Genomic DNA, 23,952 nt, shown 5'->3' with positions numbered 1-23,952 from the left:
CCATGTGCAGAGTGTAAAGCAATACAATGTGCAGAGTGTAAAGCAAAAGATAACTTTTAGTTATCTTGATGCTATCTATCCCTCTGTTGATATATCCTAGGTCTTGCATTAGTTTTTTTTTTTTTTTTTGGCAGCTGCAGCACACTGCTGACTCATATTTAAGTGGTGGTCAATTAGGACACCTAGACTCCTCTCTGAGTGACTACTATTGGGTCAGATACCACCTATTCTATACCTGTTCATTTGGTTTCTCTTGCCTTTGTGTAAAGCCTTTACTCACCACTGAATTGCACTTTGTTGGATGTTTCCCAGTATTCAAATCTTTCAAGATTTTCCTGAATCTTGGGTGTATCATCTAAAGTGTTAGCTATTCTCCCCAGGTTGATGTTCTCTGCAAATTTGATGAGTTCATTTTCTAGCTCAACTGCATACTCCCCTCCATCTAGTTATGGTATTATCTATCTCTATCCCACATTGTGCCATCTTACCAAGTAAATGGTTTACTTTGTCATATGGCTTACTGAAATCTAAATAAATTTAGATTTAATTCAATAATAGTGTCCGTAGTATTTCATTTAGATTTAATTCAATAATAGTGTCCATAGTATTTCTCTTAATCACTAATTTAGTCACTTTGTCAAAGAAGGCAAGAATGTTTGTCTGGCATGATTTATTTGTGATAAACCCATGCTGGTTTCTAGTAATTGTCTTGTTTTTTAGGTGCTCACAAATGTGCTGCTTGATTAACTTTTCCGGGATCTTCCCAGGTATTGATGTCAAGCTGATCGGTCTGTAGTTTCCTGGATCCACTTTTTCTCCCTTTTTGTAGATTGGAACATCAACTCATTTCTAATCCTCTAGTTCCAAATGTTCTAATTCCCCGGACGTTTCAACTTTGAAAGATTTTTTCCAGTGGTTTCAAGATCATGTCTACCAGTTCCTTAAGAACCCTGGGATGTAATCTATTTGGTCCTGGCAATTTGAATTCATCTAAAGTGGATAGATGTTCTATTTTCCTGCCTATTTTTGACTTGTGTTACTGTTGTCATCTATGGTGCTGCTTTTGATAGGCTGGATTATTTTTCTTTTGCATAGACAGGTGCAAATAATGAATTAAGCAGTTCCACCTTCTCCCTGCCACCCATCACCTCATTGTTGTCTTCTCTTAAGTTTATTGAAGTCAGCTTATGAGTAGGGTTGCCAATAAATCTGACTTATAAATAGGCTATCAGACGTACAAACGTCATCCTTGTGTGCATCTGTGTATTCACAAACATACGTATAGAAAAAAATAGGTACTATAAATTCTGATGAAATGAAAAACATCAAATACTTTTTGCATTTTATAATCATACGACATCACTATCTTTAAAATAGTGCTTGATATGTTCGGTCTAGCTAGAAGCGCTTAAATAATAATGCGTTTACGTTTTTAAGATGTCATCCCGTTTTGGAATTCTGCCTCGCTTGAAAAGAGTTACATTAAGGACATTCGTCCCATCTACTCTATATTAATATTGGGCAAGTTTGCGTAGTCTAATTGGCCCCGCCTCCAAAGCACTCACAACTAGCTGATTGATAGCTTCCCGGTGACTGGAAGGAGAGCCAATTACTTCCGTTGGTAAGCCCAACCTTTTCCACGCTGAGCGACCCGGAAATGAACCTGCCTCAGCGCAGAAGGCTTGAGTGGTAATACAATGTCTGGCCGGCCGATATTGCGGGTCAACGCGGCGTTTGCTGCATGTTATGGGAAATACCGGCGTCGTGAGGAGCTGCAGCGGAGTGAGTGTTAGCCAGCGTGGTCGGGTTGGGCTTTGGGGGATTTGTTACGGCGCTGTCCTCATGCCTGGTTTCTCTCTCCCTCAGTGCAGGACAAATATGGGGAAGAGGAGAAAATCTCGAGTTCCGAGTCGGCGTCTAGCGAAGAGGAGGTGGGTACCGTTGTGCCGCCAATTTGAGGAGCAGATAGTGACAAGAAGCCCTCACTTCTATTAATCCGGGAGAATCGGGTTACGTTTCCTGATGGGTGTTGTTCCCCTGCTGCTCTGAAAAATGAAATTCAAAAGCATTTGGAGCGACGGCTGGGATGAAATTAAGGGCCGTTTCTCTCTGCAAGTGAAACGCTGCCCTCCCATAGTTCGCAAGGGAGAACTCTTGAGTTTTGCTGTCGGGGGACGCGGCTTTTATCACCTTCCCAGATGTGCTGCTTATAATGTAAATGTCTAAATTCTGAATTTATCTCTAATGCCTCCCACACATTTAGAATTATCCGTGGTGTGCAAGGATTAAAAGCAAAAGCAATACATTAATTAAAAACGCTGATAAAAGTCATAGAGCTAGGCAGAATTCTTAGCAATTAACACTGGATCAGACCTCTTAGGGTACTCTATTATAAAGGGCAGGCTATAGAACTTTCTGTTGTCTATATTTTTGGGGTTCTATCTGCTGGGACAAATTGGAAAATAATACCACAGAACAATTTTTTTTTCTAATGGTAATATTCACCTTTGGTGGTTCTTTCCTTCCATGATAGGAACTTGATCCCAGACTGGATCGTGCTTTTTATTCCATGTTAGGCTTATTAAAAATGAAGGATCCCCGAATTTATCAAAAGGATGTCACTTTCTACACTGAGGAAGGTGAGTATTATTTACAGTGTTTTTGGATTAAGGCAACTGTATTGTACAGAAGCCTGATGATGGCAGATGAGATTCTGCTGAAACGTTGCTACAACTTTAAAAGCACCACTACTATGACGTGGGAAAATACCCGAACAAAGCTGAAGGCCATACATGTAAGTACCCACGAAAACTTAAGAAAATTATATATATATATATATATATATATATATATATATATATATATATATATATATATATATATATATATATATATATATATATATACATACATACATACATACATACATACATACATACATACATACATACATATACACATATACACATACATATATACATATATACATATATACATATACATATACATATATACACACACACACACACACACATATACATATATATATATATATATATATATATATATATATATATATATATATATATATATATATATATATATAAAACACACACGTATATGTATGTGTATACTAATAAAAGAAAATAATCAAATAATATAATAGCCCCTCACCAGACAATACATTACACCAACCATTTAATGGGCTCCATCTTGCTCTGGGTTCCTCACGCCTGCTGGCAGAACGAGGTCTTCAACCCCTTCTGGAAAAGTGTTACAATGGGGGCCATTCTAATCTCTGGGGCAGGGGTGTCAAACTCAATTTCATTGAGGGCCAGATAAGCATTGTGGTTGTCCTCCGGGGGAGTGGGGGAAGGGTGTGGCTGGGGAAGGGTTTGGCCGGGGTGTCATGAATGACTGGGGGCAGGGTTGGGGAGGGAATCCAGGGCTCTCCGATGGGTGGGGCCGTGGGCAGGAGGCTTTTCCTTCAGGATGAGGTAAGGTGAGGCAGGGCGCAGAGCAGCTACAGCTGGAAACCCGTTGGCCACCATGCACTCGCTGCCCTTTATTTTTGGCTGTAGACGCAGCCTGCCAGCCCCTTGGTGCATGCTGTGGTTTTGGAGCCCGCTGCCACCATTGGGCTGACCATCCAAGCAGCAAGCGGAGATGGGGGGATGCATAAGAGGGCGCTTTGCCAGCAGGCCTGTCAAGAAGCAGGGGAGGGTGCTTCCCCACCCTCTACCAGACACAACATGCGGTGCCTAGCATGTCAGGATAGGAAGTGGCATCCGTCCCAAGGCTGGAAGAAGAGGGCCTTTGAGTGTCCTGCCGACTTGCCTGCTTGTGCAGAGGGAAGCCCCACTGCCCCCAAGCTGCCCCACTGCTTAACTGGCGCTGTAGCCAAGCTGCACCTTCTGGGAATGCCAGCTGAGCAGGGAATTTGGCTGCAATCCTCAGCTCGGAATGGACATGTGGCAGGGAGGCTGCAAGACAGAAGGCTGTCTTCAATCCAGGGAAGTCTTGAGGGCTCCACCTGAAGGAGCTGTGTCGGTCGGACAGTGCCCTGAAAGCACTTTGGAGCTGCTGCCTTGCCAGGCAGGGCGGGGCTCAGCTCTCCCCTCCGAGCAGCCACAGTGAAGGAGGTACATCATCGGGGGTCTTTGCTCCTGGGTATTAACTCCACTGCTGCTCGACAGACCCACCCAGCCCAAAGGAGGCAAAGCAGCCAGCTAGAAACGCTGGGTAGAAGTGGGAAAGCATGCCCAAGCCCATCTCCTCAGCCCCCTTGTGAGTCTTGCTCTTGGCCCACGTGTGGAGCACATTTCCCTCACGCAGCCGATGCACCTCGGCACCACCAAGGCCGCCAGTAGCTTGCGCAGGTCCATTAGGCCACCTGGAGCACCAGGCCCTCCCAGCCTGAACGAGGTGAAGACACCATCTAGAAAGGCCGAGTAGAGGTGGTAAAGCACACCCAAACCCAGCAGGTAAAAGTGGCCACCGCAAATGGGGAAAACTGGATCTTCATTAGTGCCATGACCGCCCAGGCCCAGCAGAGATGGGGGTGGAGGCACACGATGCTGGCTGGGCTTGGCCAGCCATGGCGCCGTTCGCGTGGCTGCTTTTGTCTGCTGGGTATGCTTTACCACCTCTACTTGGCTTTCTAGCTGGCTGCTTCACCTCTTTCGGGTTGGGTGGACCTGGTGCTCCGATCAGCGATGGCAGTGGCCTAATGGATCTGTGCAAGCTGCTGGTGGCCTTGGTGGTGCCGAGGTGCATTGGGTGCATGAGGGGAACACCCAACAGCTCCATATAAATGTTGGAACAGGAACAGAGAAAGTACGGCCCTGTGGGCGAGGACTCGATCTCTCCCATTCTATCAACACTGAGAGTGGCCACAGAGGAAGAAAGTGAACCAAGATAGCACAGGGCCTCCCACTCCTATCCCCTGAAGCCGCTCTAGAAGAATACCATGGTCGATGGTATTGAAAGCCGCCAAGAGGTCAAGTACAGCAAGGATGGATGTACTACTTCCACCCTGCTCCTACCAGAGATCATCCAGAAGCGCGACCAATGCTGTTTCTGTTCCATATCCAGGCCTGAATCCTAACTGGTAGGGGTCTTAGATGAGGGCTGTCAAACTCCCTGTTTGTGGGCCAGATGCATCATGTGTTGGCCACTCCCGCGCCCAGTTTAGCAAAGGGGGGGAAAGTCCCGATACGTCACGTAATATCGCCATGATGATATGAGTTTCACACCCCTGGTCTAGATAATCCGTTTCATCCAGAAACCTGGAACTCCCGCATAACCACCTTCTCCAAAAAGGGAAGATTGGAGACAGGCTGGAATCCAGCGATATCTTCTTAAGTAATGGGCGGACTACACTATTGTATTTGGGCTGGATAAAGATTTAACTTTACTAGAAGTTGTCAGTTATGTTTGATTCTCTTCTCAGATTCTTGCTCAGCCACTCTTTGTAAGAAGACTTCCACAAAGAAGAAAGAAAAACCCATGTTACTTAAGGATTATGAAAGAAAAGTTATGGTTGAGAAGGCAGGGTAAGACAGTAAAAGTTACACTATCTCATTAATATTTAGTCTAGAGATGTTGAGCACTAGGAGTTTATCTTTGCTTAAATGATTTAAGGAAGGTATATAATTGGGATAGCATTAGGTACATTTTACACTTATTTTCTGAGGTTTATCAAGTCATTGACAAAACACGGAAGTTATGTATTTGAACTTTTATAGCACTAAGACTTATATAACGCTTCACAGTGCCTTACAGCCCTCTCTAAGTGGTTTACATAGCATATTGCCCCCAACAATCTAGATCCTCATTTTACCCACCTTGGAAGAACGGAAGGCTGAGTCAATCTTGAGCCTAGTGGGATTCAATCTGCCAAATTGCAGGCAGCTGGCAGTCAGCAGAAGTAGCCTGTAGTACTGCACTCTAACCACTGCACCACCGAGGCTCTTTTATCCTCATGATGACCCCATATATGAAGAAAACTGATATACAGTAGGGAACAAAAAACTTCTGCAGAAAAGGAGCCTACATACAGTGTTTCCCTGAAAATTAGACTTACCCTGAAATAAGACCTAGCCTAATTTTAAGCATGTGCTCTATCCCAAAAATAAGCTCTAGTGAAGGGTGGATGTGGCCAGCACAGGAGGTGGCAAGGGCACACAGCACCTGATGATGATGTCTGGCAGCAGCTGCAGCTTGCATAGCACAGGTAGGTTGATTACCTGTCCAAGCTGCAGATGGAGGCAAAGGAATGTGATGTGGATATGTCACACAAGCTGCAGTAAAGCCGAGAATCGAGCTTGTCTTCGCGCGGCGGTACTGGCAGATTGAGGCAGAGGTGCTGGTGGGAAGGCAGGTGATCCGGGCAGGCCGTAGGATTGGTAGGCCATAGCAGGCAGCAGGAGGCTCGTCTTTGTGGTCTTGGCTTTCCTGCGGTCCATGTAGCATGTCCAGATCACCTGCCTTTCCCCCCATCATGCTTTTGCCTCCATCTGCTGCTTGGATGGAATCAACTCACCTGTGTAGGCCCAGAGTATGTCGATCAAGGGACTGGGGAGCTACAGCTGCTGTCGGATACTGTCGGTCCCTGCGTACTTGTCATATCTTATGTGCGTGCTGGGGAATGGGGTGCCCAACCAGACCAATCACCCTGAAATCATGTTTCCCCAAAAATAAGCCCATGTGCTTTATTTTGGAGCACCCAAAAATATAAGACCGGGTCTTATTTTTGGGGATACATGATATGTACCTTAAGAGCAAGACAGATGAAAATATGTCCCTTTTAGAAGAAAACAACAACCAAGAGCAAAGCTCCTACTATCTATCCTAGCCCACTCTAGTGAAGCTGCTCTGGAACTGAACTATCGCTTTCATAGCCTCCCCTTGAAGAAAATATCCAGACACACACAAAAGAGCATTCATCAATAATTTCTAGTTTCGAAAAAAAAGGCATAATCCAGCATTCCTGCAACAGGAAGAAAAGTATTCCAGACTTCCCTAGGGAAAAAAAGGCTAATATTGGTGATAGGAGATTCAATTTTTAGAACAGAAACTATAGTCTGCAGACCATATAGTCAATCTAACATCCAATGAGAGAGCAAAGGATTTTAGAAATGAACCACTGATGTCATCAACAGAATTTCGGCTTCCTAGATCATGGTCTGCATTACCTAGATGAAGGGCTACTGGGAAGGGATGGACTACACCTCATAAGAACTGCAAACTATATTTAGAAAATGACTGGCTCATCTTATCAAAAGGGCTTTAAACTAAAATTGGGGAGGGGGCTGTCTTCATGACCTTTAGAACCTAATTCTATGCAAAAACATTAGATAACCAATCACATAAGGAGGAAGGGAGTAAAGAGAAAGAAGAAATAAACATAATGAAGTAGAGAATGCTGGAAAGGATGGAAATCCCAGGTGTACAGTATGAGATATAAGAAACATACCCAAGACCCATAAAGGACTCTATACCTATAGACTAATGCTCAATGTTTAGGGAACAGAGTGAACTTGAAATATTAATACATGAAGGCAGATATTATATAGTTGCCATTACTGAAACTTGGTGGGATGAAACTCATGATTTGAATGTACTGATGGAAGGATACAAACTATTCAAAAGAAACAGGCATAATAAAAGAGGAGGTGGAGTTGCATTATATGTAAAGGATCACTACATCTCTAGAGAAATATACAAAACCAAGAATGAAAACCATCTAGAATCCGTATGGGTCAATATAAAAGGGAAAAAATGACATTGGTATATGTATATACTACAGGCCACCTAACCAAGCAGAAGAAATAGATGAACTCTTTGCTAACCAATTAACAAATGTATGTAGGAAACATACCACAGTAATAATGGGAGACTTTAACTACCTTAATATCAACCAGGAGACAAACTCTGCAGCAAGTGAGAGATCGAACAGATTCCTAACCAACTCAGCTGACAACTTTGTCATCCAAAAGTAGTGGAGGGAACTAGAGGAAAAGCTATACTGGACCTACTGTGATTCTTAACTAATAAAAAAAAGTGACAGAGGGAGTTGAAGTTGCTGAAACCTTGGGTGAGAGTGATCACATCATACTGGAATTCAATATAATACAAACACCAGCAATAGAATATAACCAAACCAGTGTCTTAAACTTTGAAAGAGCTGATTTTAACAAACTCAGAGAGCCTAAGCAAATTTTCATGGATAAAAATCCTAAAGGAAAAAACAAGAAGCATGGGAAACATTTAAAGATAGGATTGTAAAAGCCCAGTTCAACACAATACCACTGAAAAAGCAAAATAAGAAATCCAAGAAGAAACCAGCATGGTTGCATAAAGATCTCTCTGATAAATTGAAAGACAAAAAGGATAAGTATAAAAAATGGAAAGAGGGACGCATAACAAAGGCTGAATATCAGCAGATAGCCTGAATCTGCAAAGATGAAGTCAGGAAAGCAAAGACTCAGAATGAACAAAGACTTGCAACAAAAGTCAAAGATAATGAAATTTCTTTCAACATATAAATAACAAGAAAAAAGTCAAGGAAACAGTTAAAGACAGAAGATGGCAAGGAAATAACAGGCAGTAGAGAGAAAGCACAGCTGCTTAACTCATTCTTTGCATCAGTCTTCACACAAAAGACTATAGCCTAATTTACCAAAAATATAATTGACAAACTAGAAATTAAAAATGAAAATATGCAAGAAAATGGTAAGAGAACATCTTTCTGACCTTGATGAATATAGATCACTAGGATCTGATGGATTGCACCCAGAGTTCTGAAGGAACTGGCAAATGTTACCTCAGAACCATTGAATGATATCTTTTAAAAATCTTGGAGCACCAGAGGGCAGGATAAGAAACAATGGATGGAAACTAATCAAGGAGAGAAGCAACCTGGAATTAAGGAAAAACTTTCTAACAGTGAGGACAGTTAACCAGTGGAACAGCTTGCCTTCAGAAGTTGTAGGTGCTTCATCACTGGAGGTTTTTAAGAAAAGACTGGACAGTCACTTGTCTGAAGTGGTATAGGGTCTCCAGCTTGAGCAGGATACTAGATTAGAAGACCTCCAAGGTCCCTTCCAGCTCTATTCTGATTCTGATTGACTGAAATACATATCTTCTGTGTTCAAGTATTTTTAAATGGTAACAGTAGTTCTCATTTAATGATCACAATTTGGATTGGGACCAGGAATTAAATCGCTAAGTGGAAAATCACATGATCACAACTGTGTTTATGATTTTATCTCAGCTCCCCCCACCCCCAGTGCCTTGCCTTTCAAATGCTCACCTGGGCACTGGAATAATTAGCAAAAAGAGAATTAATCTTTGTATTTACATTCACTGTCAAAAAAGGAATTATAAGAAAGGAAGCAGGCACTTAATGGGGAATACACATTGAAAGAAATGTGGTGACATTTTACCATGAAACACATTTCCTCAAAGCTGTCTGCTATTTTTTTATGTCATTTCTTTGGCATGTAAAATTTAATATTCATTGATATATTATACAATCTACAACTATAATTGGGACCAAAATTTCTATTGCTAAGCGAAGTGGTTTTAAATAAGATGTGCCTGATTTTACATTTTTTGCTATCATTGTTAAGTGAATAACTGAAGTTAGGTGAATTGTGGTTGTTAAACTTTTCCCATTGACTTTGCTTTTTGGAAGCTGATTGGGAAGCTCACAAATGGGATCACATGGTCCCAGGATGCTACAACCATCATAAATATATGCTGGTTGCCAAGTGTCTAAATTTTGATCATGTGAACATAGGGATGTTGCACTGTTTGTAAGTGCCAGGATCAGTTATAAATCACTTTTTTCAGTGCTGTAATAACTTTAAATGGTCACTGAATGGTTGTAGGTTGAGGTCTGTCTATAATATCCCAGTACCTATGCACATTTGTTTAAAATAATGTATCAGCAATTAGATTGTATAAAGAGTGCTCGACTTGCTTTGTAGCCAGTTCCTTGGTTCATAATCTTGCCCAACACAAATTGTGTTTGTCTGAAGATTACCCATACTGATTCCTTATTCTGGGAAAATTTCCATTATCTAGCACAGTTATATAAATACTTAAGTGGTAGCTTTAAAAAAATATGGATGTGATAATATTTGTGAGAAAGTTAGATTATTATGAGATCCTTATAGAGCTGCATAATTTCATAAAATGTATGTAAAGTTTTCAAACTATACTACTGTTCCTTAAACTTACTCCTAGAAAACTGGATGACACAGTTTTGTTGCTAGGTTGGCTCTTTTATGTAAGGCTGCTTCCAATAGTGTTGATAGGGATAAGAGATCTAGCCCACGGCTGCTTGTTTGTGGCATGCTGCAGAGCTTGATACTCTCTTCACTCCTTTTTAACATCTACATTAGGGGTAGGGAACATTCAGCCTGCGGGCTGCATAAGACCTGTGAAATCATTTGGTCTGGCTCTGCCAAGGCAACTGCAGGTGGGAGTTGAAATTCAATAAATCTAGGAGCTTTTTTCAGAGCAACATAAATTTATATTAAGTGAATCATAATAATAATGTAAATTTTGAGGGACAAGCAAGGACTTTCAATTACGAGATAGGACACATACGAGTACATGACAGGATAGACACATGCTTCTTGTTGGCTGCCTGCGCCTGTATATCTGTATTGCAGTGGATCAAAGCAAAATAATTGTGTCGTTGGTGACACACACAGATACTGGATAGTTATTAAAACTTAAGTGGTGTGACATCCTGCAAATGGCAATTACAAAGAAAAAAATGATGCGGTGTTCTTTCCAAGAGAAACAGACAAATGATTATTTTTTTGTTGAAGTTAAAGATGTCACTACAGTTCAAAACATGCTAACTTCAATGAATTGGGAGGCCAAATGCATCTGGATAAAATCAATGCTCTTCAGTGGAGTTTGGAATCACAACAAGCCCTTTCACTAGTCCTTGTGACAGAGATAATGTTATTCAGACAAGTTATGTAATGAGCAAACTAATCGCAAAGAAGCTGAGGCCTCATGTAGAGAGAGAGCTTGTGAAAGATTGCATGGTATCTGCTGTGGAGTTGTTAGTACCAGATGAAATAAAATTGTTTCAGAGTGTTAGTTTGTCACGAACAAGTGTATTACTGACAGTGCAAGATATTGAAAAAACACTGAAGGCGTCAGTGAGATGTGCTGACAAGGACATGCCAAGCAGATGTCCTGGTGTGGCTGGCTGCTTCCCATAATAAATGAACATAAGTGATCGGTGGATGTTTAGGACTGTGAGTGGCCCTTAGAGAAAAGGGGAACTTAACTATACTTGCTTTTGTATGGGAAACCAGAGCTGGTTTCACTTCTGTGCCAGTGTGGTTTATTCAATAAAGTTTTATACTCATGTACCCGCCACCTCCCCACCAGTGGGGCAGGGACCAACACACACAACTCCAGTGGCAGCCAAGGTCAGACACCCCTGGCAGCAGTGGGGTTGCCACCTGGATACTTTTTGGTGCAAGAGGACTGACTGCCACCTCCCCTAGTGGGACAGATTCAAAGATCCCACAACAGCCTGGTGAGCAGAAACCCACACCAACTCCTTATGGCAGAGCAAGCAGCCTGTGGCCGAGTGCATCCAAGATTTTGGCTCAATGGTCGACCCAACAACTTGGCCTATTTCCTGAGCCAGGTCTGGAACCAGATGAATGTGCCTGGACCAATGCTGTTACATCTAACCTGGAAGTCAATGCGGCAGGATGACTGGTATCTCTCCATGATGAGGGGGCTCTGGAGCTGCAAGACCTGGATGCTTTCATGCAGGCATTGTGGGACAGATTCAAAGATCCCACAACAGCCCGGTGAGCAGAAACCCACATCAACTCCTTATGGCAGAGCAAGCAGCCTATGGCCGAGTGCATCCAAGATTTTCGTAGCCTGCTGACTCACCGAGGAGATTGACCTGAGTGTATGCTGCTCTACCAGTTCCAGGAGGGGTTGAACAAGGAGCTGTATCACAATTGCCTCGACCTTCGAGTGTGGTACCAGTTAGCCATGAAGGTGGAGCTTGACCTGATGGAGTACTGGGAATATGTGGTGCATGGAAACTAGCCCACTGAATGCCTGAGAGACACCTGGCACCCTGTGGAGGAAAGGGGGTTTCGTCTACTACAGGAAAAGCCACACTGGAGCTCAGGAGCGTGTTTCCGATGTGGAAAGGCGGGTCACCAAACAGCCAATTGCCTCGCACTGCAGCCAGCATCTGCACTAAAAACCCTGGCCCATCCAAAGCCAAGGAAATCACTTGCAAAGCTGAAAATGTGGGTGGCTGAACAGGTCATGGAAGTCTCTCCTCAATCCAGTGAAGGGGAGAGAACTTTGACCCACAACCAGCCCACCGTGGTCTTTTATGAAAGTGACAGCAACAGGGAAGATAACCCGGTGGTAAGTGGCACCATCATCCCTATGACAACCTGGGTGGAGATTTTGGTGCCCTCCTCGGGAGTAAGAGGGGATCCTCACAGCCTTATTGGACTTGGAATGCACTTGGTGCCTAATTAGCCTTCAAGCTCATAATTAAAAAGTATTCTTTGACTATAAGTCCACCAGTTTGGCTTTACCATCATTTCTTTTCTAAAGAAAGATTCCTGGGATGATACCCAAAGTGGCATCTTTGTGGGGAACTTTAAGTTTATTCCAACCCTTCTGGCACATCTAACCAAGTGAATTTTCCAATGACGTGAACAGTTCGGTGATTCTATAGACTATCTTGTGAGGTGGTGGATTCTTTTCTAGACCTGTATTAGCAGATGGTTAATCCCTGAGATACCATCCAACCCTTATAGTCTATGATTTTTAATTAATATGTGAGAATGCCTAATCAAAACTTTTATTCAAGATGTACAAAACTCTGCAATTAAATATTATTAGCAAATTACATTTCCAACTCAACCTTTGAATGATGGAATTGCAAAATTCACTAAATCCTCCAAATGAACATACCTTGTGTGCACAATTATTTGCATCTGTTAAAGTGAGAATAATAAAACAACTCAAAATGTACAAATAAATATTTCTGACATTTCAAAAATAAATAAATCAGTGATTAATATAGCCAACCTTCTTTTCAATAACTCATAAGTCTTCCATTCATGGAGTGTCAGTTTCTTGATCAGTTGATGATCAACTTTTTGTGCAGCAGCAACCACAACCTCCCAGACACTGTTCAGAGAGGTGTACTGTTTTCCTTCACCATAAATCTCCTGTTTAAGAAAGCTCCACAAGTTCTCAATAGGATCAGGTGAGGAAAGGGGCCATGCCATTATTCTTTCATCATTAAAGCCTTTACTGGCTAGCCACACAGTTCTTTGGTGCATGCAAAGTACCATGGCCCTGCGTAAAAATCATGGTCTTCTTGAAAGATGCAGACTTTTTCCTGTACCACTGCTTGAAGAAAGTGTCTTCTAAAAACTGGCAGTAGGTTTGGGAGTTGATTTTGAATCCTTCTTCAACCCGAAAAGAAACTAGCTCATCTTTAATAAAACCAGACTATACCAGTACTCCACCTTCACCTTGCTGGAGTCTGAGTTGAAGTGGAGCTCTGTTACTGATCCAGCCCCCCCCCCCCATCCATTTTGTCTGTCAAGTCACACTCATCAGTCCATAAAACCTTTGAAAAATCTGTCTTCAATATGTCTTGGCCCAGTCTTGCCATTTCAACTTATGCGTCTTCTTCAGTAGTGGTTGAGTTTCAGCCTTCTTTACCTTGGCCATGTCTCTGAGCACTGAACACCTTGTACTTCTGGGCACTCCAGGTAGGTTGCAGTTCTGGAATATGACAGCACTGGAGGATATTGCATTCCTGGTAGCTTCACATTTGATTCTTCTCAAATCTGGCAGTTAATTTGCGTCTTTTCGTTTTTCAACACGTTTCTTGCAACCCTGTTGATTATTTGCAATAAAATGTTTGATGATTCTATGATCACGCCCCAATATCTTAGCAATTTCAAGGGTGCTGCATCCCTCTGAAAGACTTTTTACAATTTTTGACTTTTCAGATCAGTTAAATGTCTTTTTTGGTCCATTTTGCCTAGGAAAAGAAGCTGTCTAATAATTATGCACACCTTGATATAAGGTGTTGATCTCCTTAGGCCAAACCCTCCCTCATTACACAAATATACCTCACTTGATATGCTTATATCCACTAAGCATTCAAGTTTATATAGCTTGGAAGTGGAAAATATGCATGAAAATGATGATATGGTCAGAATACTCACTTGCCTAATAATTGTGCACAGTGTATATCAGGGGTGTCAAACTCAAGGCCTGCAGGCCAAATCCAGCCCGTGAGGTGGTTAGATCCAATCTACGCTGCTGCCCTGGAAACATCAAAAGACTGGAAAGTCCAGGCCAATCGGGTGCTGATCTGCAACTTGGTGGTGGCCATCCAGGTTGGACTGTACTGCCACTTTGGCCCCACCCCCTTGGTCTGTGCATAGGAAGCAGCAAGCACACACAGCCTAACGTCCCTGGGGACTACATTCTAAGGGCTTCCTTTCACCCAGGATGCCAGCACTTGCATGCTCGCCACCTCCTATGCACACGCCCAGGGGGCCGGGGCCGAAGCAGCACCACAGATCTAAGGCTGGAAGGGAGAGAAATTTGCAAGGCTTCATGGACTGGCGTAGGACTGAGCAGCCTCCGCCCACCTTCCACCCCCATTCGTTAGAGATCCGGGCCCTCTTTTGAGGTATTTGTAGCTTGATGAGACTATTTTTAGCATGTTTTTCTAGACCCAAAGTGTGAGAAGTTGAAAAATTACAGTGTGTGTGTGTGTATAGTTAATTGCAGCAGAGTGCGAGTGGGAGGTTGAAGTGGTGAGTGCTGGTGCTATGGCTCCTCTCCTCTATGGCTACCAATCTTTAACATTGGTAATCTTGAATTGTGAGCTCTTAGGAAAATATCCCCTCCTTCTGTATTGCAAACAGCCATTTCCAGTGGGGAGAACAGGACAAAGCAGAGTGAGAAAAATATTTTCCTTTGTTATATTTCCAGTCTGAATTAGACCATGGCAGGGTCCTTACAGGAGACCCCTTTTAAAGATTATATGTTAATAGAAAAGCAACTAACTTTCCTCTGATCCTAAATGCTAAAGCTCTTGCACATAAAAAATAGAGGAGCTACAGCTGTACTGTTGTCTGTGGACGCCCCCACTAAATGCAAGCACGAGATAAACTGAGTCTGGTTTGTTCTCAGTCTTTTAAACTACTAGCAAAAGTGGCATTTGATCATAGCAAGGAGACATCGAGAAATGTTTCCACTTTTGCATTTGAGTATCAAGAAGGGACAGGAAAGGAGAAAGGGAAAGAAGAAAGACAAAGGAAAAAGAAGGAAAGAGGGGAAGGAAGAAGAAAGAAAGAATGAAGAGGAAAGGAAAAGGAAGGAAGGAGGGTAGAAAATTATAATGAGAGGAAGGAGGGTATGAGCAAAGTCCTGCCTTAGCACTTGGCCATCAGTAGCCTTGCTATCCTTTTGCCATCCCCTTGTCCCCTTCTCCTGACCTCTCCTGGTGGCCTCCCATCCTATTGCTGAGGATGCTTTGGTTACAAAGCTGGCTCTCCTCACATGGAGAGGGCATGGGTCTCCCTCTGACCCACACACTTTGCCCTCCCACACAAACCATAAGCAACCTGGCCAAAGAGAATGAGCACAGCAGCAGCAGCCTTGAGGAGGAGGTAAGCACAGCTGGGTGGCCCCTTGGGGAAGGCTGGGCAGGGTTGGGCATTTGTCTTCCACTGCCCAGGGCTCTGGGCAGCCTATGCCACTGTCTGGGGTCCTCCGCATGGCCTGAAAGGGATGGCAAGGCTCCTCTGGTGGACAAGGTTTGGCGCTTGCCCTGGTCTTGCCTTCCTCTCCTGCAGACAGTGGATTTCCCCAACCCCACCCAGGCCACCATAGGCGCACCCAGCCATGAGCAATGTCGAACTGATCCTGCCCACCACACCCATGCCAGACATGCCCACTATAGCCACACTCACCATGGACCCTCAAGGTCAACCATAAACCTGATGCGGCCCTCAGTGAAATAGAGTTTGACACCCCTGGTGTATATATATTTAATTTTCATAAGTGACACTTGCTTTTTTGCAGTATAGAGGTGCTAAGTTTCCCTTGCTACATTTCTGTACCGGGAACTGAAAGAATATGTGTGTACTTCATTTTCCCTTCCTTAATAAATTTATATTAGCTTAGCCAGTAGCATGAATATATGAGCAGCTTTGTTTCTGAGAAGATTTTGTCTTCAACCTCTCCGGAAGCAATATTCATCAATATCAGAGGACTGAACTTCAGGTTTCAGATAATTTGGTTTCTTTCATTTCAAGTTGTTATGATATGTACAGAATAACCCTTGAGTAACAAGGATATGCACATAGAAACGTTTATGAGAGTAGTTATGAATAATTATTCAGCCACACAGATACACTAAATTGAGTTAAAGTTTACTTTAAGAAATAGCACAGTCCAATAAACGGTCCAGGTCATATACATTTTACAGTCCAAAGAATATCCAATTACAAAGTCTTCTTACTGATTGCCTTTGTCATTTACAGTAAACAAGAATATCAAAGTATAAGCACAGCATAAATACAACTGAGAACCTTAGATAGCAACAGAATGTCAGAGAGACAGAATGTCAGAGAGAGCAAGCTATGATCTCTAGTTCCCTCTTATGGTAATTTGCAATATAATCAACCAATTGGAATATAGTATAAATCAATACATTGATTTTGTCTTAAAGCTACAAACATACATTGTTGGTTTATATATTGCCAACCCAGCTAATTGGTGGACAGATTCCTAATACAAGTGTTTCTGAGCAAGGATTGGTCAACTCGTTGTTTTTTCTGCAGCAAATATGAAGATGAAGAGGATGAAGAAGAGATAACAGTTAAAAGTCAACTAGTGAGTATGGTTTGCAAGGAGTATATCAATTTGAAGTCTGGATCCTCTCATAATCTCTTCTAGAAACATGTAAAGTTACTAGGTGAATCTTCTTTTTCCCTGTCTTCTTTTTACAGACTTATGTAGAAGAACAGAAGGAGCTGAAGGAGAGGTGAGACAAGAATTCATAGTAGTTATTAGCTATTTGGAAGCCAGGAACTCAGTGGAAACAACTTGGGTGATTCAGAATTTTCATGCTGATTGCTCTATATGTGTACATATCCTCCAAATGGTAAATGTCTATAAAAAAAGTGTGATTTGGGAATAAATCATCTTGGAATCCTGTTCCTCCATAGGCATTGGGGGAATAAGGTATAATTATTTCATATTTGCTTAGTGTACTTTCTATATGCTCATAAGCCTGTCTATCTATTATTCTGTATCTCTTAAGATTGAGTAATGATAGATTCTGGGGTTTATTTCAGTTTAACTTTTTATTTTTCTGGAGCTGTATTTGTCCATAAGCAAAAAATATTTGGTGGCAACTGCAATATTGTTAAGTATCCTGCTGGGGTTGTTTGGAACAGAGAATTTCTCTTTGGTTGGATCTGAACATTCCATTGAACCAAAATGTAATTTGCCTGGCTTTGTTTCTTTGAACCCAGTTCTCATAGGAAACTATAGTTCTGGATTAGTGGTTTAATGAACCCAGTTAATTGATTAATTGTTAATTACAATTAATCACCAGTTAATTACTTAATTGATAAGCTATGGCTAAAAGTATTGCCATTTACTAATTGAATCTAATTATTGTAGTTGTAAATGTGACTATGTGCTGTGTGGTAGTATTGATTTTTTTTTTTTTTTTTGGTAAAAGTTTTATTGATTTTAACAACAAACAAAAACACATAAAACATAACATAAGACATAACATAAAAACATCATCATCCTTCATAAATTTACAGACAGTGTATCGGTTGGTTTACCACTCCTTTTTGTGCATCCATTCATAGTCATCATAATAATTATATTACATAATAACTCATATTATCAATCAACAATTATATATCCTAATATCATTATTAAACAATCATTTGACTATAATTTTACTAATTCATACTTAAGCGAGATAACTATAATTTAGTTAATTTATTTTATAACAATTCATAAAATTATACCAAATCTATCTTAATAAAATATTATCAAAATATTATCAAAACCAAGAAAAAGTGTATATTCATTATTTCCTAAATTTCTAAATATTCTATTATTATATTGTATTATCTAACCATTGATAAAAAAGATCCCAAACTTCATAAAATTGTTTATCTTCTTGTTCTCTAATTTCAAATGTCAATCTACTCATTTCAGCACATTCCAATATTTTTTTAATAATTTCTTCCTCTGCTGGTATTTTCTCACTCTTCCAATTTTTAGCAAATACAATCCTAGCCGCTGTTAATACATTTACAATCAGGTATTTCAAATCTTTACTATATATTTCAGGTAAAATTCCCAATAAAAATATCTGGTTTCAAGTCTATGTTTTTGTGTCATTTTTTCCAACCACATGTGGATTTTAGTCCAGTATTTTTTAGCATCCGCACAAGTCCACCACAGATGGTAATATGAGCTGGTGTCTGATGACATTTCCAACATTTTTCGGATTTATTCTTGAACATTCTTGCTATTCTTTTTGGGGGAAAATGCCACCTGTAAAACATCTTATACAAATTTTCTTTATATGCTGTTGACATTGTCATTTTATAATTTCGAGACCACAACTTTTGCCATTTCTCTAAGTCAATCCCATATCCAAAATTCTTCCCCCAAGCAATCATCGTTTCTTTAACTTGTTCATCCTCCAATTTAATTTCCAACAAATAATTATATAATTTTTAATCACTTTTTCATCAGTACCTGTCAAAATCCTATCTAAATCAGTCATTTTGTCATAAAATCCTTCCATTTTGGAATCTTTAAGATACCTTGAATGTATTTGCGCATATGAAAACCAATTCATCTTTATACCTTGTTCTTCTAAATTTTGCATCGTTTTAAGTTCACCCTTTTCATCTAGTAATTCCCCATATCTAACTGTTTGTTCCTTCTTATAAATTATAGGATAAGAAAAGGCTTCGATAGTTGATAACCAAACTGGAATTTTCAAATAACATTGTTTCTTAATTTTCTCCCAATTCAACCATAACGATTCCCGTATATAATGCCTTCTAAAATAACCCTGTGATTTAGTTTCCTTATACCATAGAAAAGCATGCCAACCCAATAGTAAATCATGTCCTTCTAATGCCAACAATCTAGTCTTTCTTAACGTTATCCATTCTTTAGCCCACATTAAATTTGCAGCTTGATAATACAACTCCCAATTAGGAAGGCCAAATCCTCCTCTAGTTCTAGCATCCTGTAAAAGTTTTAATTTTATTCTCGCTTTCTTACCTTGCCATATATACTTCAACACAATTTTATTTAAATCTTCAAAATAGTCTTTACCTAACCTAATTGGTATTGTTTGAAACAAATATAACATTCTAGGTAAAATATTCATCTTAACTGTTGAAATTCTACCTATCAGTGACAATTGTAAGTTTTCCCATTTTTTCAGGTCAGATGCTATCTGCTGCTTAAGTTTAATATAGTTATTCTCTTTCAGTGTAGTACATCTTGACGTCAAATATATCCCCAAATATTTAACTTTATTCGTAACTTGAATTTTCAATAGGTCTGTCAGCTCTTCTCTTTGTCTTAATAACATGTTCTTTGTCAAAATCTTTGTTTTGTCTTTATTTATTTTCAAGCCAGCCATCTCACCATACATCTCTATCTTTTCGAATAATTTTAAAGCTGTCTCAAGAGGATCTTCCAGAATAAAGACCAAATCATCTGCAAAGGCTTGCAATTTGAATTCCTCCTTTTTAACTTTCATTCCTTTTATATTTGTATCCTCTCTAATATTTCTATTTAACACTTCCAAAGTCAATACAAATAATAAAGGAGATAATGGGCATCCTTGTCTTGTACCTTTTTTAATATTAATAGAGTCTGTAAGTTCTCCATCTATCATTACTTTTGCCGTTTGCTCATAATATATGGCTTCTATTGCTTGAATAAATTTTCTAGCAAAGCCCATCTGTTCCAATAATAATAGCATAAATCTCCAATTCACGTTATCAAATGCCTTTTGGGCATCTAAGAATATCAAAGCCATTTGTTTTTCAGGATGCGCCTCGTAATATTCCAATGTATCCAGGATTATCCTCATATTGTCTTTAATTTGTCTCTTTGGTAAAAATCCATTCTGATCAGGGTGAATAAAATTATTTAAATATTTTTTAAGCCTCTCTGCCAAGATTGAGGCAAATATTTTGTAATCTGCATTCAATAAGGAAATAGGTCTATAGTTCTTAATTTGTAATGGGTCAACCCCTTCTTTTGGGATAAGTGTAATATAAGCTTCTGACCATGTTTTGGGTATTTTCTTTATTTACCATAATTTCATTCATGACTTCTAATAGTGGAATGCTCAACGATTCTTGTAGTATTCTATAAAATTCTACCGGGAGACCATCTGGTCCTGGTGCTTTTCCATTGTTCTGTCTATTGAGTGCTTCAGTTAATTCCATCATTGTTATAGCACTTTCTAACATTTCCCCAGTTTCATCAGGTATCTTAGGTAGGTTAGCATTTTGTAAATACTGTTTAATTTTTCCCTCATCAAGATCCTCCTGTTTATATAATTGTCCATAAAAATCTTGAATGATTGCTTTTTTCTCTTTATTACCATAGCATACTTGACCTTGATTGTCTATTAACTGTAATATTTTCCTTGATTCTTTCTCTTTTCTCAATTTATATGCTAACCATCTACCTGGCCTATTTGCATCTTCAAAATCATTCTGTTTAGCACTTCTAATTTTTTGTGCCAGTTCTTCTTTCTCTGCTTGATCCATTTTATGTTTAATTATGTCCATTTTAAGTCTAATATCTTTTTTTTGTGGCGCTTTTTGTAATTCTTTTTCCAATTTTTATGGTCATCTTCTAAAGCTTTAATCATTTGCCTCTTCCTAATGTTCTTTTTCTTTGAATAGTCTATTATTAATCCTCTTGCATATGCCTTCATTGTATCCCAAACATTCTGTATTGAAGTGTCCTCTTTTTTATTTACATTGAAGAAGAAGGCCAATTCTTTTTCCATCCATTGTGTAAAGTTTTTTTCCTTTAAAATAGTATTATTTAATGTCCATCTAGATCTTCTTTTTGTCCTTTCCATTTAATTGTCTTTGGATTATGGTCTGCCCATGTACTTGTTTCAATATTTATTTCTTGAATATTAGATAATAATTCCGTTGATGTCCAAATCATATCTATTCTGGACCATGATAAATGTCTATTGGAATAAAAAGTATATTGTTGAGTTTTAGCATTTCTTTCTCTCCATATGTCTTTAAGATTTAATTCATCTATCATTTTAAAAAAAGTTTTAGGGAGAGTTTTCCTATTTTGTCGTGTTGCTTTTTACTGTATAATCCAATTTATTGTCTACAATTCCATTAAAATCTCCCATCATAAGTATATTAGCGTAGTCCAGTTCAATTATTTTCATGTGTAATTTTTTATAAAATTCTTCTTGTTTATCATTCGGGGCATAAATTGCAACCAAAAGTGTTTTTGTATTATTGTCCACTATTTCAACCATTAATACTCTTCCGTCTTCATCAGTAAAAGTCAGTTTTGCTGGAATAGTTTCCTTAATATACAAAACCACTCCTCTTCTTACAGTAAGTCAGAGAAGTGAATATTTTCCCTAATTTTGGTCGTGCCAGTAGTTGTTCGTGTTGTTTTTTAATATGTACTTCTTGTAGGCAAATTATATCAAATTTTAGCTTCTCTAATTTGTGAAAGGTTTTTCTTCTTTTAGTAGCTGAATTCAGTCCATTTATATTAATAGAAATCAATTTTTTTTCCTCCATGGTTATACTTTATATTTAGGTCTAACAGCTCTCGTGGATCTTACTTCACGTTGTTCTTTGGTCTCCGCTTGTCCACCTATTGCACCTTCCTCTTTTCTCATTTCCATCAGATCCTCTTCAGATTCAGTTGAAATGTTCTCTTTTTCTATCTCCATTTCTCTTCTTTCAAAGAATTCCTTGTAGAATATTTCTGCTTTCTCAATTGAATCAATTCTGTATCTCTGTTCTTGCCACGTAAACATTAATCCTCCTGGAATCAGCCATCTATAGTTCACCTCTTTTTCTAATAGTCTTTTAGTCAAAAATCGATATTCTCTTCTAATCTCTCTCACTTTTCTAGGTACTTGTTTTAAGACCACAATCTCTTTGTCTTTATACTTCAACACCCTCTCTCTTGCCACTTGTAGTATTTGGGTTTTAATAGTTTTTTTAGTGAATCTAACATGAACCTCTCTTGGTAATTGGTTCCTCGTCGCATATCTTGTGAAAACTCGATATATCTCATCTACTCCATCCATCATCTTTTCTTCTGTTATTTCCAAGGCTCCAGCCAAGATTTCAATCATTACTGCAGCCAAATTTTGTCCTTTTTCCTCCTCAATATTTTGAAATCTAAGATAAAATTCTGACCTGTCCATCTCCCACTTCAACATCCCACTTTTTTCTTGTTCAACCGTTGTTAATCTATTATCAATATTTCCAATTATGTCATCTCTTTGCTTGTCTTTCTCTTCTATTTTTTGGATTCTCTCATCATGATTCACCATCATTTGTTGAAAATTTTCAAATTTTTCATCAATCTTCCCAATTCTTTTATCAATACTCTCCATTCTTTGTTCCATGCTCACTTTAAGATCTTGTATTCCTTGCATAACCGTCATTAAATCCATTTGTGCTTTATCTTGCATTATGGAAAGTCGTCCTCCAGTTGATGGGGAAACAGGAGCAGAAGTTGAAATGCCCGGCGGTAAAATTATCTTACTCATTCCGTGATTCAGCGTCTTCCGGTTCTTTTAATCCAGTTAATAAGGTGACCAATTATAATCCAATTAGAAAAAGGGAAAACACCAAAAAAAAAAAGAAGAAGAAGAAGAAGTAAAAAGCCCAAAATTAAAAAAGAAAAAGAAAAATTCTTCAGGTTCTTCAAGACCTTAATCCAATTGTGAAATACTCAATTATAATTCAAAAGTAAAAATTAAAAATGAAGAGAAAAAAGAGACAAAATAAAGCCAACAATGTAAAATAATAATAATAATAATAATAATAATAATAATAATAATAATAATAATAATAATAATAATAATAATAATAAACAAAAAGAAGAAGTTCTTCAGGTTCTTCCCACCTTAATCCAATTGAGAGATCTCAAAAATAAAAAATATCCATAAAAATAAGTCAGAAGTAGAAATAAGAAAGCAAAAATCCCAATAAAAAAAAATAAAAAGGAAAAAATAAATATTCTGAGGCTTCCCCTTTAAAAATAAACTAAAAATGAGGTAAAATAAAAAATAAAAATAAGTATACCAATATTACAAAATGCTGTGGAGTTGGGGGGGGAGGGATAGAACAGTTGATAAAAAATAAAGAATAAAAAAAACACCCACTGCCTTTTATTTATCCAAGGCTCTTATTTGGCTTCTCGACACATTTCAGAGCCAAGCTTCAGATATTCAATTAATAATAGAAGTCCCGAAGAGCACCTGTATAAACATCCTCCAGTACTCTTCCCTCTATCTTCCCTTTATCTTATCACTTTAATAGCCTTGAAACAGAAGTTTTTTCCCAGCTCTCAACTTCAAATAAAATATTTTCAAGCCTCTAGTTGGCAGTGTTGCAAAATTTCTTAAAACCACTCCCCCTTCTTCCCCCTTAAAAAAGCCTTAAAAAGGACAAAAATATATATATTTAATTTAAAAAAAGAACAAAACTAAAGGGGGCCTCTATTTTATAAAATATAAACAGTCAAAAAGGAGAAAAAAGAACTAGTAAATATAAAAGAAAAAACCAGTCTGCTTAACTAGATCAC

General features: G+C 39.1%; 1 protein-coding gene across 2 annotated transcripts in view; it reads left to right on the top strand.

Annotated features, from left to right (window-relative positions):
- The first annotated feature begins 1,629 nt into the window (after positions 1–1,629).
- The window catches only part of KRI1 (KRI1 homolog), an 81,117-nt gene continuing 58,794 nt past the window's right edge, over positions 1,630–23,952 (top strand). The window contains exons 1-6 of one of the 2 annotated variants that reach the window (XM_026679648.2): positions 1,630–1,782; positions 1,867–1,931; positions 2,534–2,639; positions 5,453–5,555; positions 16,908–16,959; positions 17,076–17,110. In XM_026679648.2, coding sequence (XP_026535433.2) covers positions 1,698–1,782; positions 1,867–1,931; positions 2,534–2,639; positions 5,453–5,555; positions 16,908–16,959; positions 17,076–17,110 — 446 coding nt within the window. In that variant the 5' untranslated portion in view covers positions 1,630–1,697. The remainder of the gene's footprint in view (positions 1,783–1,866; positions 1,932–2,533; positions 2,640–5,452; positions 5,556–16,907; positions 16,960–17,075; positions 17,111–23,952) is intronic. The other variant, XM_026679649.2, reaches the window with a different exon arrangement.

This window comes from Notechis scutatus, chromosome 2, assembly GCF_049901735.1.
Source record: "Notechis scutatus isolate UNSWTSFEM ecotype Mainland chromosome 2, rNotScu1.2, whole genome shotgun sequence".
Classification (NCBI taxonomy): Eukaryota; Metazoa; Chordata; class Lepidosauria; order Squamata; family Elapidae; genus Notechis; species Notechis scutatus.
This window is presented reverse-complemented; position numbering and strand designations above follow the sequence as displayed.